The sequence below is a fragment of the Cupressus sempervirens genome, chromosome 11, assembly GCF_028749045.1.
Source record: "Cupressus sempervirens isolate cs-2001-9-10 chromosome 11, ASM2874904v1, whole genome shotgun sequence".
NCBI classification, from domain to species: domain Eukaryota; kingdom Viridiplantae; phylum Streptophyta; class Pinopsida; order Cupressales; family Cupressaceae; genus Cupressus; species Cupressus sempervirens.
Genome location: NC_143128.1, coordinates 857,055,157 through 857,074,285, shown reverse-complemented (window position 1 = coordinate 857,074,285; position 19,129 = coordinate 857,055,157). Strand labels below are relative to the sequence as shown.

General features: G+C 40.7%; 1 protein-coding gene across 1 annotated transcript in view; it reads right to left on the bottom strand.

Annotated features, from left to right (window-relative positions):
- The window catches only part of LOC149532224 (ARM repeat superfamily protein), a 298,977-nt gene extending 280,098 nt beyond the window's left edge, over nt 1–18,879 (bottom strand). The window contains exons 1-2 of the mRNA XM_089808702.1: nt 18,583–18,879; nt 545–646 (exon numbers count right to left, since the gene is read on the bottom strand). Coding sequence (XP_089664828.1) covers nt 545–646; nt 18,583–18,741 — 261 coding nt within the window. The 5' untranslated portion in view covers nt 18,742–18,879. The remainder of the gene's footprint in view (nt 1–544; nt 647–18,582) is intronic.
- Between the last annotated feature and the right edge of the window lie 250 nt (nt 18,880–19,129).

Below are 19,129 nucleotides of genomic sequence, written 5' to 3'. Positions count from 1 at the left end.
GCAAAAACCAAGGAAAGAACTCTGAGACACTTATTCTAGAGATGCAATGAGAGAAAATAGTGCTTGGAAAAGTTGAACAATCCAAAAGCAAAAGTGAATTTGGGAAGTACAACCAAAATGGTTTATGAATCGAAGGTAAAAAACAAAGAAAATCATATACATCACCAATAAAATGAATTTAAAGATTAGAATCTAAACACATACAAACAAAGAAAGAGGAAAACTAAAAACAAAATAGTTTTGAGGATGAATATAGTCAGATCAATTATCCAAGCAGCAAAGAAACTGTCCGACCTGACTATATCAAAACAAATTTTTTAAGAGTATTAGAGTAGGCATAGAGTCCCATGGAATGTGATCAAATGACCCAAACAGGTTAAACATTATATAAATATTTAACACTTTTTATCACACTTGGTTTTAAATGTTATATAAAAAATTAAGAAAAGAAAAAAAAAATTTAAAAAAATAATATCAAATACTTGCTTAACGAGTATATGTCCAAGCAAAATTCATCTTAAAAATAAATTCAAGCCATTCTCACCAGATGACACACACTACTAACTGTGTTGCTCCAATCATCATCTTCAGGAAACAGACCCTCCCTGGAAGCCAGAGCCATCAGAAGCATTATATCTCCAGCCACCTAACAATAACAATTTTTGAAACAAAAAATAAGATGACAAGAATTTGTGTACTCAGAATTATCAGATTCTATTATTTTCCTTTAATTTGGTTTGATACAAATAAAAAGCAGTTTCAACTTTTATTTAGGGTGAAAATTTCTGAAATCAGCACTGATGAATAAAATTTCTTATTACTTCAAAAAGCAGTGACTAAATGCCCATAGCGATCCTGAACCAAAGAAGATGTATATGATCATAAATACATCAAACAAAACAAGGAGAGAGAGCTCAGAAAGAAATGTATTGGCGGTAAGCTTGGTATATGGAAAACTCTATGGGAATAAAACTGAGCTTACTTTGCCAGATCAAAAATAATGAATGGATCTGTCTAAGAAACCCATATAGAAAATGGTATTAATTTTAAGTGCTTTTGGGCTTCCACAGTCCATTAGCATTAATTAGAATGTATTTCTGGAAAGAAACTATGATAAAATTTTGTTATGTTGGCCCTGGCAATCCAAAAGGGGAGTGTTGAACCTATCACCTAACGACCGCTGATATGTAATTGGTATGAATTATCTCATCATTACTGACATCGGTTCCTATGATGGCTGTGGAAGTTGATTCCCAAAAGGTGGTATAGGAATTTCTTTTTAATGGATAAAATGATGTGGACCTCATCCCTCGACAACATCTCGTGATTGTTATTTGTTGATTAAAAATAACAGCATTGGGCATCTGTTTTGAGTTTGATCTGTCACTTTCTCTTGAGCGGTAGCAAACATGGAGACAGACTCCACGTGGTGTACTTCATGGGAGCATAAACCCCTGGCTCAAGTGCCCAAGAAGCAAATGCTCAACCCCTAAATTGATGGTCTATCAACTAAATAGTGATTTTGCTTTTCAAAACTTCAGAATACCCTTCTTTATTAAATTACTTGTGAAGAAATTCTAAAGAAAATACATGAAAGGGCATCTGTTTAAGGGTAAATTGCACCTTTTGAACCTCAAGGTGGATTCTCTAGCACTTCACAGGGGATTTGTTAGATCATTCCATATATCTGTAGATTGTTGTGTGGTTTTCACACCATGTCCACATTGCAAATGAGGTCCCCCTCTTTTTGTTAGCAGATTTAGATAGTAGAGTGAGTATGGCAACAATCTGGGATTTAGAAGGCCTTCTTGGAGCAAATTTGGAAAATTTAGCTAAGTCTGAAAGTGGGAAATAATGATACAAATTGGACTAAGGAAAGGTAAAATTGGCCTTTATGAAATGGAGCTAAGACTCTTCTTTGTTCCTAGCAAATGGAGCTGAGACTCGTCTTGGTTCTCATGATTTTGTTAGCATGAATGCTGATGGTATTCCTATAGGGGAGTATCCTAGTAGTGTTGGAGACTGTTTACCGTATGGATTAATTAAGAATTGCACACAGACAATGAACACGAACACGAACAGCAGACAGCAGAACTCTTATTATTATTCGCATATGCCAAACAGTACATTATGCTTCGATCATAAGATCTAATGATTACAATGCTTCCCGAAGGGGTTATAAATACTTTTCCGAAGAACTTTCCCGAAGGAGTCCGTCGGCCACATAAAACATGTCGCTACATAACAATAACCTTTCCGAAGGGACCCGTCGGCTACATAACAAGAATCTTTCCGAAGGGACCTGTCGATTGATACACAATTTCCTTTCCGAAGGGACCCGTCGACTGACACACAATTTCCTTTCCGAAGGGACCCGTCGGCTGATACACAATTTCCTTTCCGAAGGGACCCGTCGGCCGATACACAATTTCCACCGATGACATCATCCCCCCCAAAAAGAAAAGTCGTCTCCTGACAACTACTCAAACAACTAATACAACAATATCACTTTCACATTCATCCCGTTGCATCTATAGCCTTTGCTAACACAATACTGACTCCTCAAGCTAACCTTGATAGCCACCTGTGCTGCTTTCTCTGCTTCCAACTCCTCAATACCCTGAGCCAAGTGTCGCTGCACTGCCTCCAACTGGATGATCAGCTCCTCCCGAGCTCTCTACGCATCCACCAAGACAACCTCACGGCCAACACCTATTCTCAGTGCCTCTGGTACACAAACACTCCATGCCTGCAGCAGCTCCAAGTCTTCTCAACTAGTCAGACTCCCACGACTGGTATCCGCAACAACTGGGGGTCCAGGGGGCAACGCCCCCGGCGGGGTCGAGGGGCAGCACCCCCGCGGGGTCTTGCCAAGACCAAATTAGCACTCTGAAACTTACACAAAACTACACGGAACACACCATTTTTGTCATTTTCTGCCGCTTCTACACTCTTTCTGGCAATCGCTGATGCTTCCCCTTCCCTATGGCATCATCTGATACTCATTCTGAGCACTCTCGATTTGTCGACGTTTTTTTTTAAGAAAACCTCCTGTCACCCTTCTGTGCTACAAATGTACAGCTACACCATACATCCTGCCACTGTATCGACTCCTTCCTTATGCAATATCCTGAACGTCCTCCAAAGTCTGAATGCAATGGCAAGTAGAAGCCGTACGCCAAAACCCCACTCTTCAAAATTTGTAATCTCGCAATCCAAATCCGTACAATCACCTCGCATTCCAAATTGCAATTTTTGTACGCTGTCTTTACTTCCAAATTCTGTGCACTGTATGGCCAAAATTCGCAATGTTAATGGCTTTCCTCAAAAATCCGTATAGGGATACCATACGGTGATTTTACATGGTTAAAATAGCTAAAAATCCGTACACTCCAAGTCTTTCATAAAATCCATACGGTGAGTAGTGAAATCCACACAGTGAAAAAGTCTGTATTTTCTCAGGCTATTAAAATCCGTACGGTGGTCTCAGTGTTACAATATGCAACTCTTAAAAAAACCGTACACTGCAAGAAAAAGCCGTACTACAGCAAAACCGTACACCAACCTTCAAAATGGAAGCCGTACGGTATTCTTCCCTTCGACTATGAAATCCGTACGGCACTGTTTTCTTCAATATGGAAACCATACGGCACTTTCCTTCGGCTATGAATTCCGTACGGTACTGTGTTCTTCAATATGGAAACTGTACAGTACTTTCCTTGAATTATGAAAACGTAAGCCACTTAATTTATGAACATTTTCCTCCAACCATGAAAACCGTACGACACTTAAATTATGAAATTTTTTCTCCAATCCTGAAAACCGTACGGCACTTTTTTTCTCTTTTTTTTTAAATTTTTTTTTTTTTTATTCTGTTTTTAATTTTTTTTTTTTTTTTTTTTTGAATAATAATGAATAGCAAAGTCAGTTTTCCCTTCGACCGTCGTCACCGTCGGTCTGCAATGACGAAGGGGTCTCCCGAAGGCCATTCTGTGACACAAAAGTCTTCCGACCGTGGTATACCTTCAGCTTCAAGCCATTCACCGCCTGAGGGATTTCCTGTCCATCCAAAGTCTATAATTTTATTGCTCCATTGTCCCCTACTTTCTGGATCTGATACGACCCGACCCACTTAACTTTGAACTTGCCTGGTTTGATCTCATTCCGGTCGTCGTACTTCAACACCCACTACCTGAGTTGAAACCTGCTACACCTGTTCTGTGTCATCTCCATATCGCCCAGTTTGTTCCCGAAGCTCGCTACCATGGACTCCGTCAGCTGCCCCTTCTGTTCGTCAATAACACTTTCACTCTGTACTGCTACAACTTTTATTGAACCCTTCCTCTTTGTTGCCTGTGCAGACCGTATCGTGTGTCTTCCTTGCTGCCGGTACCTTTCTACTATATCTATGGTTCGACATAATACTTTCTTCCTGCGCAGTCGTACAATAGAATCTTTCCTTCTTTTGGGTTCGTACTGTATGTTCTATCCTTCAGCTTCAGTCATATCCGCGTTTCCTTCTTCGGCTTCTCTGTGTTGCTTCGAACATTCATTTCCTCCTTTGACTTCTCCATGTTCCTTCGGACATTCATTTCCTCTGTCAGCTTCTCTGTGTTCCTTCGGACATTCATTTCCTCCTTTCGCTTCTCTGTGTTCCTTGGGACATTCATTTCCTCCTTCGGCTTCTCTGTGTTCCTTCGGACATTCATTTCCTTCTTTCTTACCTTCATCGATCTTTAGCATATTACAACTTGGAAAGAGCTCGTAATCCTCTATCTGCCAGTGTTAAAGACCATTTACTGAATCCAGATCATCATCTCCTTCCAATCGTAGGACTCCCTCCTGATCGAGTTCCATACTCTGCCTCCTCTCATCCTCTTCTCCTTCAGAATCCGACGATAGAGCTTCTTCTCCAACCATCTGAGTGTGTAGATCGATGACATACTTCCGGCCTTTGCTTTCAAGTGATAAAGTATTTTTCTTCCAATCGTGCTTTGCCTTGGCTTGTATCAGCCACCCCTGGCCCAGAATGGCATCATATCCTCTCTGCTTCAGTGGGATCATGACAAAGTCCAACAGGAACGGTTGTGTTCCAATCGTCACTGGTTGTGCTGTCAGGACTCCCAATGGCTTGATTCCATGTTGATCGGCCGTTAGTAGCTGGAATGTAGGCGGCCATAATGTCAGCTGTCCCAACCTTTTCCAGGTGTCTTCAGGCAACACATTGACACCGGACCCTCCATCCACAATCGTTTCTGTCAATACAGTCTCGAGAATGCCCATTTCAACAACCGCCAAATAGCATCCGGATGAAAGAGCTAACAGCATCGGATCTTCTGCACTTGCACCACTCTCCTTCTCCTTTTTGTCCATTGTACTTGCTCCACTTTCTTGCTCCCTTCCATGTTCTCCTGGTAGTTTAGCAGCGGGAACGATGTTTGTGAGTGTCGATCGGAGCTGAGGCATAGTGAGCAACAGATCACTTATCCTGACGGGTATCTCGGCTTGCAATATTTGTCGTACAATGTTCTGTTCTGAGCAGTTCCGTACAGAGGTACTCGATGTGTCCTTCAGGTGTGCCGTTTCTATCTGCGTTGCTCTCTGGATCTCTACCCGTGCTTCCTCCAATCTCTTCTTTTCTTCCGCCGGGTCAGGGTACACTTTCGCTTGCTGCCGTGTGATGGCCAGAACCTCTTCTTCGTCTATCCCGACAGTGATCAAGTTTACTCCCGACTTCGGACACCTAGCATCTTCATGATCACCAGGTCCACACCATCTGCATAACAACTTCAGTGTGTTCGCTATTGTACACTCTCGGGCGAAGTGACCCCACAGATTGCATGCGCGGCATTGAACTATCGGCCGGCTATTGGCATCGTACTAGATTCAACTCCTCCCACCATTATTGTTGTTGTTTTGACCGCGCTGATTGTTTCTATATCCTCCCGATGTGGCACCTTCCATACTGGTATTCCCGTTCCCTCCTAACGGGGATGCCTCCTGCGTCAGGAACACTTGCTGTGGTGTTCTTGCTTTCAAATTGAAAGGGCATTCCTTTACCGAGTGTCCCAGAATCTGGCAAATCTCACAAAATTGATCTTTCGGGCAGGATCCCTTTGCATGGCCTTCTTTCTTGCACTCCGTGCACCATAGGTCATTGCCCTTAGTCTCCTTGTTCATGTTTTTGAATTCTTTCATCATCCGAATCATGTCCTTCTGGAGGGCACGGACCTTCCTGTTGCTTCCCTCATCATCGCTACTATCTTCTCCTGAAGATGCATCGTCATCTGAATCGAACGAGTTGTTCTTCTTCTTCTTCTTTGTCTTCTGGTCACTTTCGAGGTTCATTGCCCGATTGTATGCTTCATCGTATGTTGATGGTGGCACGATCTTCATCTTTTTCCGCAACTTCGGGTGAAGGCCTTCAATGAACCATCTTTTCTGGAGCCCATCTGCCGGCTTATTCTCCATTTTACTAATTAAGTCCTTCAATCTCCTAGCGAAGACCCGTACTGTTTCATTCTTCTTTTTCTTGGTATTGAATATCTCCGCTACAATTTCATTATCATCATGCAAAAGTTGAAATTCTGCGATGAACTCCTTAATGTTATCCCAACTATTTAATTTTTATGGATCAGCATCAGTAAACCAATCAATTGCAACACCCCGTAGGGTAGCAGAAAATTGTCGGATCCATTCGTTTGTATCTATTATGCTATTTGCCCTCCAGATCGTTTCACATGTTTTACAATGTCGAATGGGATCAGTTGCTTCATCACCATCAAATTTAGGCAACTTTTCTTTCGGACTTGCCATGATCACTGTATGTTGAAGGTTTTGTTGTGTACCTGCGCTGTTTTGCACTCCCGTGCTGTTTTGAACACCCGCGTTGTTCTGCACACCCGCGCTGTTCTGAACACCCGGGCTATTCTCTACACCCGCGCTGTTTTCTGCTTCCGTGTTGTTTTCTGCTTTCGCGTTGTTTTCTGCTTCCGCGTTGTTTTCGACTTCCGCGCTGTTTGGTGAAGAAGAGGGTTCGTCAACCGAAGCTGTTCGTTCCGGAAGTATATCTCGGACGAAGAGGTCACTCCATGCTCGTGCTCCCTCGGCACTCCGAGCCGTGCGAGTCGATCTCCTTCCGTCAAGATTCTCTTCCCGTGGCGTATGCAGGTTCAAAAATTCCTCCCTCGCTTCTTCCACCAACTCAAGCCGTTGTCGAGTCTCCTTCAACAATCCTTCCGCGCTCTTGTTTCCGTCGGCAATTTTCTCAAATCTCCTTCGACGCTCTGTCTGCTGAGCCAGAATTAAATTTTCCTGCGCAACACGTATGTCATCTTTTTCTTTCAGCTTATTCTTATCTTTGTTCAACTGATTCGGCATTTAATTCATATCCGCCTGTCTGCGTACCAGGTTCATCGGGCAATGGCGCCAAATGTTTACTGTATGGATTAATTAAGAATTGCACACAGACAATGAACACAAACATGAACAGCAGACAGCAGAACTCTTATTATTATTCGCATATGCCAAACAGTACATTATGCTTCGATCATAAGATCTGATGATTACAATGCTTCTCGAAGGGGTTATAAATACTTTTCCGAAGAACTTTCCCGAAAGAGTCCGTCGGCCACATACATGTCGCTACATAACAATAACCTTTCCGAAGGGACCCGTCAGCTACATAACAAGAATCTTTCCGAAAGGACCCGTCGATTGATACACAATTTCCTTTCCGAAGGGACCCGTCGACTGACACACAGTTTCCCTTCTGAAGGGACCCGTCGGCTGATACACAATTTCCTCTCCGAAGGGACCCGTCGGCCGATACACAATTTCTACCGATGACAGAGACATGGTTCAGATGTTGTATGTTGCATTCACTACAGAGTTTTTCATTAATGTCAACATACTAATTATTCAATGAAGACTGGCAGAGCAGCAAACAGAGTTTGGCTTCGCGCGGTTCGAGGATTGAAGATCAAATTATGTGCACATGGGGTAATGTTCTATAGTATATCTAGATGCTATAGTTAAGAGCACGTACGAAAATATGAAGACTGGACAGAGTTATGATGGACTTGGTGAAGGCAACTTTTCGACAGAGTTTCTAGAAAGTGGGTATTGATGTTTTGATTGCATCTCCTAACAGAGATGGAATCTGGTTGAGCGAGCTTAGACAAAGGTTGAAGACATACTGAGGATGTTGTGGTTAATCATGCACATTCAGATTATCAGTTTGTGGAAAGTTATGAAAACTGTGAGCCAACAGATTACTTGTAATTGTGAAATAGATGTAATGTTGTCTGTATCGGGTGAATGTTATATCTTAAGTTGGTCATGTATTATTATTGTAAATTGGGAAAGCCTCAAGGCCGACTCAATAATTTACTCTAAGACTTGGTATAAAGGAAAGGTCATTTCCTTGTGGATAGGTATCTAATGCGAATGTTTCTAATCAGTGAGATCATTACATATGATATGCGATCATATCTATTTGATGTGCAAGCTTACATGCGAATATCTTTTGGATCAGAGAAGTGATTGGTGTAATTGAGGCACAGTAAGCTTACAAGGAATTGTATTTGGCAAAGAAGTTGTTGTTAGACAGTTGTTGATATACACATGTATTATTTAGTGAGGGTAGTATTGAAGTTGTTTGGACAGTGGGCCCTTCTGTCTTCCTTTCAACTCCTAACAGGGTTGGAATCTCCTAACAAGGATTCAAAGTCTCCTAACAGAGACTCAAATGTACTAATTGTATTTCAATGACTCCTAAAAGGGTCCATCCTTTCACAAGGAACATTTATATTAGTACATCATTTTGTGAGTGTCATCCCCACCAGGATTTTCCCTCTCATCAAGGATTTCCCTAGTTAATAGATTTGGCGTTATTGTGTATGGTTATCTTTCTATGGTTGTGGCATCTACTGTTTATATGTTTCAGAATTAATAAGGATATTGAGAGTTGTTTTAATTGCATAACTGATTCACCACCCCCCCACCCCCCGCTCTCAGTTATCTTGGTGGACTTTATTTTCTAAAAGATTTGGAGATGAGACTCTTCTTCATTCCCATCATTTGATCGTAACCCGAAAGGCCTTACATCCAAGCATGTTGGATGTAAATCTTATGATTATATTATGAGAATTGACATTATTTTAGATCTAAATCTTTGTGGTTTTGTTATTCTTTCGTTGTGTGTTCATTTGTTGGGGGCTACGACATCTCTTTTGGGGATTCTCCTGCCTTGTACTGCATCAAGTGGTATCAGAGTAGAGCTCGATCTTGTGGTGGATTGTTCCTTCTAGAGTCCTAGACATCTTTGTTGTGAGGTGGCAAATTGTGGTTCTAACTTACAGTTGCAAAGGGCTTGCAAATGGATTGTGATATGAAGAGATGGTTGTGAATGTTTACCGTACAGGGTAAAAGCTTAACACGTGTAACACGATTCAACGTAGAACATATACTTTATTCATATATGCACTTGCTGATTACAATCCGAATACAATGACTACAATGATCACAATGATTACAACGATGATTCCAAAGTCCATCTCGGACGTGTACATATACCTTTCTCAAGGGGTGACTCAAGCGTCACGCACACGTTCAAATACTACTCTACCCATCGGCTACACTATACATTTTACCGACAACATCATCCCCCCCAAAAGAAAAGTCGTCTCCAAACGACAATACAACAAAATTTCAAAACAAAATACATCAATACATAAGTACTAGACAAAGGGATGCGTCCGCATCCTCAACTCATTTAGCTCCATCCGTAACTAGTAGACCTGTTCTTTCCTGATCTTCAGCTCTGCTTCTACTTCCATCTGAAGCTCTAGAGCTGACTGCATCATCTCTCTGACTTCTCCCAACTCCTTCTCCTTCTCTGCTGCCATCTTTTCCTTTTCTGTTGCCAACTATTCTTTTTCTGCTAACAAGGCTGTCCTTTCGGATTGCCAGGCCGCCCTCTGAGATTCCCAGGCTGCCCTCTCTGAAGCTAACCTAGCAACTGACTCCTCCTGAGCTCTCTCAACTACTACTTGATCCACCTGACTCCTCCGAAGAGTGTAGTATGCCTCCCTATGTAACTTTGCTATCTCATGAATCAAAGCTTCTACCCGGCTCTCCATCTCAGGGTCTCTCGTCGTAGACCAGTCCTGCCGCATCTCCGTGGTCTCCACATCTGGCCATCCCCTCTCTTCAAAACAAACTTTAAACGCAGCTGGACATCCCAACATGAAGGATATGACTCTCTACAGCTCCTTCACCACTGACTCCAATGCCTGAGTCTTAGCCGAAGCTAACACTTTGCGAGCCCGAGCTGCTAGAGTTGCGAGATCATCAAGAAAAACTGCCTCTGTCATCACTGTCTCCTACGCTATTGGGTGTTCCTGCTGTGTACCCATAGCCCACTCCACAACCTCTGCCATACGCTCAACAACAGTATGCGGTAATCCCTCACTCTGTGCCTGCCCAACCTCCTGTAATGGGTTCTCTGGAACTGCTTCCCGTGTTTCCTTCACCAAATTTAAGCGTTGTCAAGTCTCCTCCAACAATTCCTCGGCACTCCTCAACCTACTAGGTGAGTGCACTCCCTCCGTCTGTGCCTCTTCACCCCTTCGGTGCCCCTCAGCAATCTGCTGAAGTCTCTGCCTGCGTTCTGCCTGCTATGCTAAAATTAAAACTTCTTGTGTTGTACATAGTTCATCCTTATCTTTCACCTTGTTCCTATCTTTATTAAGCAAATTCAGCATTAATCTTCATATCATTCCTTCGTTCCAGGTCCATTAGGCAATGGCGCCAAATATTTACCGTATAGGGTAAAAGCTTAACACGTGTAACACGATTCAATGTAGAACAGATACTTTATTCATATATGCACTTGCTGATTACAATCCGAATATAATGATCACAATGATTACAACGATGATTCCAAAGTCCATCTTGGATGCATCAAATAAAACTCTTGCAGATAATAACAACATTTTAAAAGCTCAAATCTCAACGCTGCAAGAAACACTTCTAGCAGGGAAGCTTAAATGGCAAAACATGAAGGATGAATGGAAAAACCTGAATGCTACATTGGAAACAAACAAGGTCACAGCAAATACCGAGTCATCTCATTATAAGGAGAGAACGTTTCTTCACACTAATTCGCTAGGAAAGGCAAGGGTTGAAGAGGAGAGGAGAAGTTTCTCAGAAGTCACCAAAACTTGGGACAAAAACAGCAAACACCTTGATATGGCAAAAGAAGAGGCAAAGATTCGTGTGAACACACAAGACGGAGAGGTCAAGGAAAGGCAGCGTAGGGCATCCAATATAATTATCAAAGGGATAAAAGATAATGGGGAAGGCGAACACACCCTCGACTTAACAAGGGATTTCCTACAAGATGTGTTGTTGTGGCAAGGACAAATCTGTCAAGCTTGGAGGGTTGGCAAACCACACGCTGAGAGAAATAGGCCAATCAAGGTAGTCATGCCCAGCATTAGCAACAAACAAAATCTACTTAACAAAAAACAGCTCTTGAGGGGTTCTCGCTTCGTTGTAGAGGAGGATTTAACCATGAGACAGCAAGTAGAAAGAAGAATGGAAATGGAAAAAATCAGAACAGCTAGAAATGAAGGCAAAAGAGCTTGGATGTTCAAGGGAAAAGCAATTATTGCTCATTTTGGCCACCACTCCAATGAAGAGCAGCAAGAGGGCAACAAAGGTGTGACAACAAACACATTAGCATGCAGTGATACAACAAGATCAACAATCACGCTTAGCGATAGTAACTCAACTTCGAGTCTTTCACGCCAAAACAAATAGCAATCAAGCTTAACCCAGACGTCCTTAAGTTTAGTTTGTTGGAATTGCAGAAGTTATCCATGGAGACGTGGGCCTGGGTTAGGACCTATTGCGGAAGGCAAAGACATTATTTGTCTCGTAGAGACACATGAGCATGAGGGATGTAAGACCCCATTGTTTGAAGGCTACTGGAAGATGGCAGTGTGGAATGAGGCAGCGGGAAATGGTAAAGGTCATGGAGGTATAATGGTTCTAGTAAAAGAAAGGGAAGGTCGTGCCATTCCGTTGGAAAAGACTGATTCTAATAGATAATTTATATGGCTCAAAATCGTGGAAAATAACACTTTTATCAGGATTGCAGCCTGTTACTTTGCTCCACAAGTATCTAAAACTTATAAAAAGTGTGGCTTATGCTGCGTTAAAGAAAGATGTTGCTATTTTTTCGCAGCGTGGGGATGTTCTTCTTGTTGGAGATTTCAATGCTAGGACAGCAAATTGGCAAGCAAGTATTTTCAGCTCCAAAGTAAATGATAACCCTATTTGGCTCACAGAAGAAAGAAATCATCAATGGGAAAGAATATCCGAAGATGCTAAAGGCTGCAATCATTTTGGGGAAGAATTGATCACTCTATGTGGCACATTTGATCTCATAATTTGTAATGGTTTGGCTAGATGGGCTAAGTCAGGCACTTTCACTTGCAACACATACAATGGGGCAAGTGTGGTAGATTATGTAATTTGTTCGCAAAATTTGTATGAAAATATTGAAGAAGTTGAAATTGGAGAGCACATTTGGGATCTCGAATCAGATCATAGACCGCTGTACGTAAATTTGTATTGGGCAAAGGATAGGCGGATTGGAGCAAAAACCCAATGCCCACAATAGCCCCCTTCTCAAGGCAAAATTTTGTTAACTTCAGAAAACAATAACACTTTCAGAGCTACTCTTGAGGAACTTTGTATAGGACACCCTATGTATAAACATGGTGTTAACAGTTATGATTTATCAAATCTGATTCATGAGGCTCTTTCAAAATGCAAGAGAGCAAAAAATAGAAAATTTAAAACTAATTGTTTTCCAGCCAATGCTTGGTTTGATAAGGAATGCAAGAGGGCTAGGAGAAACCTAAGGGAGTCAAATAAAACTAACCTTGACATTAAGTCCTACAAACAGATCCTAAAGAAGAAAAAAACTGATTTTATGTTCACAAGGAGAGAGGAGCTCATTTTCTTGGGCAGAAATAACCCCAAACGTTTTTGGAAAGAACTCCAACTAAGGAGAAAACAAACTGAAAATAATAATATTACTGCCACCCAATGGTTTGAATATGCTAAGAAACTTTATGAACAAGAGGGTGGAGTGGGACAGCCACCTTTGGTCAATGATGATACAAATCTTTTCACTGTGCAAGAGATAGAGGCAGGGATTAAGAAGTTAGGTGGAGGTAAAGCAAAAGACCTTGTTGCGCTCCAAGCAGAATATCTGAAGTGGGGTATGAAAACTCTTGCACCGCACATCACTAAAATTTTCAACAAAATTTGCCAAGAAGGGTTTCCGAAAGATTGGACAATCAGCCTTGCAAGACCACTTTTTAAGAGTGGTGATGTTAACAATCCCTCCAACTACAGGACTATAATGATCAATCCCCTCTTTGCTAAACTTTTTGGCAGCATGATAGAAACTAGGATCAGCAAATGGGCAGAAGAAAACCATAAACGTGCTAAAGGGCAAGCTGGTTTTAGGCCAAAGCACTCGACAGTGGATCACTGTATCACTTTGAGACACATTATTGAAAAAGAGTGGGAGAAAAAGGAAGAGGTATTTTGTTGCTTTGTCGACTTTAAAAAGGCTTTTGACATCGTCCCGGGAGACAAGCTTTGGTCTAGAATGGAAGAATTGGGGATTCCTATGCATCTCAGAGCTGCTGTTTATAGAATGTACGAAGAGGTGAAAGTTAAAATCAAAACCCCAGATGGCATTTCAGAATGTTTTAGGAGCGATATCGGGGTCAAATAGGGCTGCCTTTATCTCCTACTTTGTTTGGTTTATATATTGACAAACTAAAAGAGTGGTTAAACATGCAAAAGAGTGAAGGCATTCAGCTAGGTGAATTTGTTATAAAGCTGCTCCTATATGCGGACGATCTCATTTTAATTGCCAAATCTGCTTGTGGTTTGCAAGATCATCTGTCTTCTCTTGAACGCTTTTGCGGAATGGTGGGTATGCAAGTCAATATCAGCAAGACTAAGGTTATGATTTTCTCTAATAATAGAAAACAACACCAACATGAATTTTATTACAATGGAAGTGTTCTTGAAGAAGTTGCGGAGTATAAATACCTTGTCATCGATTTCAACAAAAAACTAAGCTGGTCTAGCTGCAAGTATAAAAGGATATTAGGTGGGTGGAAGGCTTTTTATGCTCTTCAGAATAGGTGCCATGACGCAGAGTTGTGGGATTGGAAAACTATTCAAACTTTGTTCGATCTTCTTGTGCTGCCAGTTGTTCTCTACGGGTGTGAATTATGGGCCAGCAACACTACTATAGCACAATGGAAACAAATCGAAAGAATTCAAAAGCGCTTGATCGCAAGCAAGTTTAAAATCAAAAGCACTATTTCATATGATATCATGCTAAGTGAAATGGGGGCTGCTCCTATTGAGGCACTTGCTATGGTTCGCCTTCTAAGCTATCTAAAAAGAATCGAAAAAATGGAAGAGGATAGATGGCCTAAAGTTGTCTTTAGTGACACACTATGTAAGCGAAAAAGGACATGGATGCAACAGAACATCAAATAGATGAGTAAATGGAATATTCAATTCAATATGTACCCCACAAATAATAAAGAAATAAAGGTCTTTGTCATGGAGAAATTCTACAAGAGTAATTGGGGAAGCGAGATTGGAAGGGAGGAAATTATATTATATAAATGACTTCAACCCCACTTGTGATCAACTCCAAAAAGCATACATAGGAGCCAACATTTCGTGGAGGGCTAAAATTCTTATTGCTCAGCTGAGAACCAACTCTCACCAACTTCGTTGTGAGACCGGATGTTGGAAGAGGCCAAAGGAGGCTTGGGAAGAGAGAATTTGGAGATTCTGCTATTCTGGGAAAGTGGAAACTGAACAGCACTTTATTTTAGAATGTGAGGCCTACAAGAGTAGTAGAGATAAATTTGTGGACACTATATGTGACAGTACTTGGCATAACCTATTCAACGAAGAGTACATTGAGCAATTGGGTGGACTCATCATCATCCTGCACAAATAGCGAACATTGCTACTTAAGTCTATTTGAGTTGTCTTGCTGTCCCATAGGCTATTTTTAGCCTCGTGGACGTTAAAATTTTATCTATCTATCATATACCTTTCCGAAGGGGTGACTCAAGCGTCACGCACCCGTTCAGATACTACTCTACCCGTCGGCTACACTATCCATTTTACCGACAACAGTGAAGATGGAAGGTTGATCTTGTTGAGTGAAGGTTAGATCTAGTTGAAGATTTTGTGTAGAGGGTTTGCAAAGATCTTGGAAGATGCCTTTGAGCAGATTGGATCTTGTGATGATTACAAAACTCCGTGATGTGGTGGAGACAAAGATTTTAGAGACATTTTCTCGATTGGAAGCTAGTTCAACCGATCAAGTTAAGGAAGGGATAATTGAGTTTTGCAAAGATTTATGGAGTTGGAGTCTACCAATCCAAAAGAGAGTGGTCTAGCCAGTTAAGAAGATTGTGCAAAGGAGAAGATACTTTGTTGTTAAGGAAGAGGTAAAGGATGACTTCACTAAAGCTGAAGAGGATATTTGTTTTCATGATCAGTTGGATAGATCTGACATGAAAATTGCAGAGCATCTTATAGTGGATGATGAGATTGCTGATTGTGAGAATTCACATATGGATGTTTCTACTAATGTGGAGTTAGATGTTGCTAATGTGGATTCACTAGTTGCTGATGTGGCTGAGGATTTACATGTTGCTCTTATTGTGGATTTGAGCTTACATGTTGTTGATTTGGTTTGGGAGTTACCTTATGTTGTTGACATGGTTTTCATGTTTGAGGATAGTGTTGTTGGTGGTTGTGATCAATTGCAGAGATTGTTGGTGAAGCATTATGTTCAGCTTGTTCCAAGAAGTGAGCTTGCTCATTGGATTGTTGAGATTGATTTGATTCTGGTGTTTGAGTGGATGAAGCATAGATGGTTGACTTTCAAATTTATTCTTCTGTCTAGGATGGATTGGAAACCTCTGGAGAAGATGAAATTGTGTGCAGATATTTCTTTTGGCATCAAAGTATGTGACACACTTTTCTATCTACCTGGGGAGTCTGATGCAAGAGCATTTTGCATCACAAAATAAAATGGGGCATAATTTAAATTTTTTTATTTTTTTTTAAATTGTGGAGAGAGAAAGTGATGAAAATTAGAGAAAAAATAATAATAAAAATAATCATGGAGAAAAAAGGGAAAAAAGCATTTCATTTACCAAGGTGGCATTTTAGAAGTTAGTGGAAAGTTCCTTGTTTCATGTATTTAATGTTTGCTGCCAAGCCGACTTGTGTCTTGAAGGTGTAGTTAATAAGAGTGTTTATTTAATGTCTTTTATGCTAGGCCAACTTGTGGCTCGGTTTAGTATATGGAGAGGGTCTTGTGAAGTCTATAGTCATTATTCATTCGGCATGGGATCCAACATGGAGGAAGTCAACTAGAGAGGAGTAGCTAAGAACAATGAAGTTTGTTAGTAAAGCTAGTAGCTAGGGCTTGGAAAAATAAGAAGGTTGCTTGGTGGCTTGCAAGCACAAGTTTAGATTCTTCTTGGGGTTTTCTACCAGATTGTCGATCTAGTCTAGCTAGGGTTTGGATCTTGTGAGATCTTGCAAAGTGGTTGTTGTATTTGCTTATGTATTTGGCCGTAACCCAGAAGGCCTTACAGCCGCGCATGTTGGATGTTAATCTTATGATTATATTATGAGAATTGGCATTATTTTGGATCTAAATCTCTATGTTATTGTTATTCTTCCGATGTGTGGTCATTTGTTAGGGGCTAGGACATCTCCTTTGAGGATTCTCCTGCCTTGCACTGCATCAAGACTCCTCTTCGTTCCCATGATTTGGAGATGAGACTCTTCTTCATTCCTAGCAAACCCCTTCCCATCTCAATTTATAGGTGTAGGAAGCTCTTCCTCATCACAAGGTTAATGAAGGAAATATGGGGATGAGACATGGAGCCATTCCTAGCAAGATGGGCCCAATTTTCCTTCATGTGTGGCTCAAAAATCCAGGCACAGGCTCTCATTGATCATATTGAAGGCTTGGGGCCCATTAGAAGTCATTGCAATAACATTAGATGCATGATTTTGTCAACTATGAAATGTGTTAAGTTTTTAGCCCAAAAATTAAAGATAAATGGCATAAGAAAAGTAAATAAAATGCACAAAAGATTTATCTTGGGAAAACCCTTCCACTTGAAGGGAAAAACCCAGCCACACAAGCAAAAATATATATTTTATTGATAATAAAAAGTTTAATTACAAGGCTTTCACCTGATTGATTACAATACACTACGCAATCGCATAAATAGATTGCAATGTGACTCTTCATATTACACACGAAGGCCTCTCTGAATTTCAAATACTAGACCCTTCATATTTCCAAATATTCAACACTTCATATTTCCATATGCATGCCTCTCCGCATGACATATGACACATGTCCTTTTTGTATAATATTTACTTCAATAATACCACAAATGTATCTTTCAGTTGAAGATGACCATAACGGTCATAACAAACATATTTCCATTTCATAAGACCAGAGATAAAGATCTCTACCGCAGCTACCATCTTCAACAAAACGAACATAACAAATCTGCTGCATGGATTAATGGAGCTAATCTTTTCCACCATAGATCATTCTGGACCTGACTTGATCAGGTTTAAAATGTCACGGTACCTGACCTGAACAAAAGGCAGATGTACCCCATGAACTGCAACACAAGTTTTCTAGTACAGTGATGTAACCTTTTACCTAGATCTGCATTGCCAGAAAAGAGCAGTACATTTTATGTACTTTTCTTTTCAAGATGTGAAACTTTCTTTAAAAGCTTGATGAGCCAGACAAGTGAGTAATAAGCAGCTGAAATTCAAGTGTGTCTCCATACTTACAGCACAACTGAAATTTATCCTCCCATAATTTGCATTTCATTTTTCAAAATGTGAGACTTTCTTTAAGGCTTGATGAGCCAGACAAGTGAGTAATAGGCAGCTCAAATTCACATCCGTCTCCATACTTACCGCACGACTGAAATTTATCATCTCCTAATTTTTCTTTCATTTTTTAGATTAATCTCTAGATAATGCATACCATCAATAATCAACCATGCACTCCTCAATCATGATGAGCTAAGATGGTAAATCGTTGAGGTTTTGAGACCTTTACATGCTTAATTATACATATATTGGATGTTTAAATTAACTAAATCGCCACATCAAATTCTAAGTACAGAATTCCACAAAACAGAAGGTATCTATGTTGACGACACCTTTGAGTGCATCCCAAGTTTCTAATCCGTAACATTATGGAAAAGTAGTTCACACGGCATTGAAATGTCTCGTAACTCACCTCAGGGTCATAAAAAATATAAAAACAAATACCAACTACTGAGATCGAGATTCCGATTGACCCTCGAGAACAAAGCTTATATCTCATAGAAGGGAACAGACAAGTAATATGTAAAATACCGAAGGCAAAATCAAATAGGCATTGAAATGGCCAACCTCTTGAGAAGACAAATCTGTAGCAGCGGAGAGCAGCAGCTTGGATTGAGAAACGACATCTTGCAGAGCAGTCATCAGCAGCGCGTCAGAGGAAGTCACTGTCAAATCCTTTAGTGTAAGAAAGGCCGCCCTCCACGTCGCCCTCAACGAGCTAGCCATCGCTTACAAATCCTTCTCAATTCCACTGAAATTTGATTTCTACAAAATGTATATGTTGTAGTGCTAAACATGCCCAAACCAGACAACGGACAACCGGGCTCATTGAAACGCCTAATTGCTCTTTTGATCGCGGTCTGTTTCCCTTTTACCTAGAGGATGAGAAGAAAAGGTTATTGGTTGATGAATATAATATGTAAGTTTTGTATTTAAAAATAGGGAAAAATATTAGTTTAATTTTATTTTTTTAATGGAAAGGAGTTGTGAAAAAAGAGCAAAATAGAAGTGTGGTTAAATTGTTATATAATTAGTGTAGTTCTAATGGGAAGAGGAGGGCTTTCAAAAGAGGGATCACTTTAAACATGGGGTTTTTGGGAATTGGGTTCCTATT